Here is a 3,348-nt window from a genome sequence, read left to right on the forward strand (position 1 = left end):
GGTCGTGGCTTGTAGATCATTGTGGTTTTTATATCTGCAGGTTCTTATATCTGCAGGTTCGAACTGGGACGCATTAAACAAAACAGAAACATCTAACATAGTGTTGTTAGAATTATAATATCTCTCTTCTATGACAATGTCATGATGCTTCATCACTGCTGATCTTCATTAGCACCCCTAAGCCTACAGCTACATAATTTGTTTTGGATAGATAATGACTCGAGAATGTAAGTTTTTGATATACCATGGACAAGTTGTGTCTTTAAAAGCTAAATACATCATCACCACAATCTCATTTTCTATACAACATTTGATCACCCAAAAAAGGAAAATTTTAAAAGTTTAAAGAATCACAAGATTGTCATTTAGGTGTCACTTGCCGGCTCAAAAACAAAATCAAACATGAAATTTTCGGGAAGTGCCTTTTTCTCTCGTTCCATATTTTACCCACAGAAATTACTCTCAAGAGTCTTGGCCACGACGTTTCATGAGTTGTTGTTGTGCCTCTGATAACCCTCTGATCACTTCCTCATCCTCAGGAGTGTCTTTTTCCAATATCTCATAGTCTGCCGCCACTAACTCCCACTTTCGCATCTGCACCACCACAAAAACAAATTTAAAATTACAATAAAATAAAATAAAATATTTTATTATTCTTTTGAAATGAACTCCATTGGTTTTTCTTTTTACCTTAGTGTTACAATCAACTCTTCTGAGGCGAGCTTTACGGTAGCCTGGCCGGACAGATATTGCTGCCGTGCAGTCGTCAACAGATTTCTCGAACTGACCTAACTTCGAACGACAAGCTGCACGATTACAAAGCAAAACAGAGTTTCGTGGATCATGGTCTAGTCCCTCACCATAAGCAGCACACGCCTCTTCGAACCGTCCAGCTTTAAACAACTCGTTTCCTCTGAACCGAGCTTCAGTCACCGCTTGAGCTTTCCGTGAAACCATGACCACCTCACGGTTATTCCCATCCAGCTGGCCGGCGCGTTGGATCGCCTCCACAGCTTCGTCGAATCTGATGCAAGTCAAATGTTAAAAACTAGAGTTTTCAAACTAAAGACATGCATATTAGTCAGAAACAATAAAACCAAAAAAAGGATTATAAAAACACCGGTACATACGATACTCTACATGGATTAACACATAAATTGTGAAATGAAAATATACATTTAGAACTACATTTGTGATATGAAACCAGTATATTACACTCAAATATTCAATACCAGGTTAAAACAAGAATATTCAAATTTCAGACTATTATGTAATCCTAATATATAATAAACCAAGAATAAAACAAACCTGCCAGAAGCCAAGTGAACCTGAGCACGGACAACCAAGAAACCTGCATAACCGACCGGTCCGTAGTACCTAGTGCTGGTTTCCACATCGAAAACCGGACATTTGGACAAAGCATCATCGGCTTCTTGATGTCTATGTGTCTTCAACAATGCTTCTGCTTGCAATGCGTATACCTGTGGAGCTGCATCAGCGCCTGAAGAGATTGTGTTTGTTGTCTCAGTGATCAGACCATTCCAATCTCGTAGCCTCTTAGCTTCTGTGCACTTATTGAGATGTGTCTGAACAGCTTTCGCCTTTTCTATGTCTTCCGGATCAGCCTCTGGACCCGAATGCTTGAAATGATATATAGATTTCTCCACTTCTCCTAACCTATTAAAAGTTATGAGAAATTTCAAAACGTTTTATTTTATTTTTTAAAATGTTTTGATTTGTTGAGGGTTCTAGATTACCTGAGGTACAAGTTACCCAACCGATGATGTGCCCTATGGTAATGAGGCTCGATTCTGATAGCTTCTCTGCATTCGAAAACCGCGTCGAGAATCCTCCCTAGTGCAGTCAAAGCCGCGCTCTTGTTGCTACGGTACGCAGCTTTGTTAGGATCAATGGCAATGGCTGCATCATACAAAGCTAAAGCCTCAGCGAAGTTCCCGTTCTTGTAATCTTCATTCCCCATTATCTTCAACGTCTCTGGATCCATTCTTGTTGAGATTGCTCTACACAAAGATCCTGATTGATCTTGGCTCTTTGTTGTCACCGTTGCGGGAGCAGCCACGTTCGTCCTCGTGGCACCGTATCCTCCACCAGAATTAACATTACCGTAACCTAGGGTCGTCGCTGGTCCTGACTGGTTCAGATTCCCAAGGTTGCCGTATAACATCACATTGCTAGAAGATGCACGAATCAAACCTTTGGCTCCTCTTGACTTCTGATGATCGGTGATCATGCTTTCAAGCTCACCAGATAAACCGATGGCTTCTCTCGGCACTTTCCTCTGTCCTCCTCGGTATGGATCAACGCTACTACTATTGTTGTTGTAACTACTCCGTTGGTTCTCGTAAGTCCCTAGTTGATGGTTATTAGGGTATTGGTTAGAAGAGGGTTTTGATGGAACGACCGATCTCTGATTCTGATTTTGATTCTGATTCTGATTCTGGATCTTGTTGTTCTGGATCGTCTCTACGGAAACCTTGACGTCATGCTGAGGCTTCTTTAGGTCGGAACCGGGAGATTTAGTGAACTGAATGTTGCTGGTGGCGGTCGCAGCCGTAGATGTGCTTTTCTGGCTACCGTTATCGGTTGGAGTAGGTTTCTTGGACCACAAGTTACGTCTACCGAACATTACGCTCAATAAACCACAACCAGATCTTCTCTCCGCCGCGTTCTCCCCCATCTTAAGAACCAGCCTGAGAATCTGAATACCCTCTTCCTCCGAAATAAACAGGTTCTAGATTCAGAAAGATTTTAGAAAACAGAGATCAATGGCGATGGGAAGAGAAAGTTCTCATCTCTTAAAAATGAAGAACAGAAGAGGAAGAGGGAGAGAGAGAGATGTGATTAGGCTTTTCTTGGTCGGACGGTAATTAGGAACGGAAGAATCTTCCGTTTCGTGTTTTGTAATGGTGTCATCAATTTAATATATATATGTGTCATTTATGATTTTAGGTTTTAACTATGGGAATGAAAAGGATATGACTATTAGCTGATAAAAAAGAAAGAAAATTAAACGTCTAGAAAATGTATAAAATTTTGTTATTATTCGATGTCAAATGAGTTGGTGGTGAGTTTGAAAATTGATGCCAATTCATTAGTGTTAATTCATCTCCTATATTCTGTTTTTTTTAATCTGTCAGCTATTTCTTTCTTTTATTTTTTTCATTTTGTTAGTTTATTTTGTTTAGAAATTATATAGTTGTTGCCTACTAACTCGGTCGTGTAAGGGGAGAGAGGGAATCTACATTATAATGAGTCAGTTTTATCGCTCCTGATGCGACACGTCAGCAGGTAAGTGAATCTCACTTTTAAAAAGTTAAAAAAATGTCA

General features: G+C 40.0%; 1 protein-coding gene across 1 annotated transcript; it reads right to left on the bottom strand.

Moving 5' to 3' along the window:
• Positions 1–341: 341 nt before the first annotated feature.
• On the bottom strand, positions 342–2,947 carry LOC106320068 (inactive TPR repeat-containing thioredoxin TTL3). The gene is made up of 4 exons (XM_013758433.1): positions 1,758–2,947; positions 1,309–1,677; positions 691–1,024; positions 342–594 (listed from the first exon to the last, which is right to left on the bottom strand). Exons 1-4 carry the CDS (start codon positions 2,696–2,698, stop codon positions 463–465), a joined length of 1,776 nt encoding a protein of 591 aa, XP_013613887.1. The 5' UTR covers positions 2,699–2,947; the 3' UTR covers positions 342–462.
• Positions 2,948–3,348: the final 401 nt, after the last annotated feature.

The sequence above is a fragment of the Brassica oleracea genome, unplaced genomic scaffold, assembly GCF_000695525.1.
Source record: "Brassica oleracea var. oleracea cultivar TO1000 unplaced genomic scaffold, BOL UnpScaffold00790, whole genome shotgun sequence".
NCBI lineage: Eukaryota > Viridiplantae > Streptophyta > Magnoliopsida > Brassicales > Brassicaceae > Brassica > Brassica oleracea.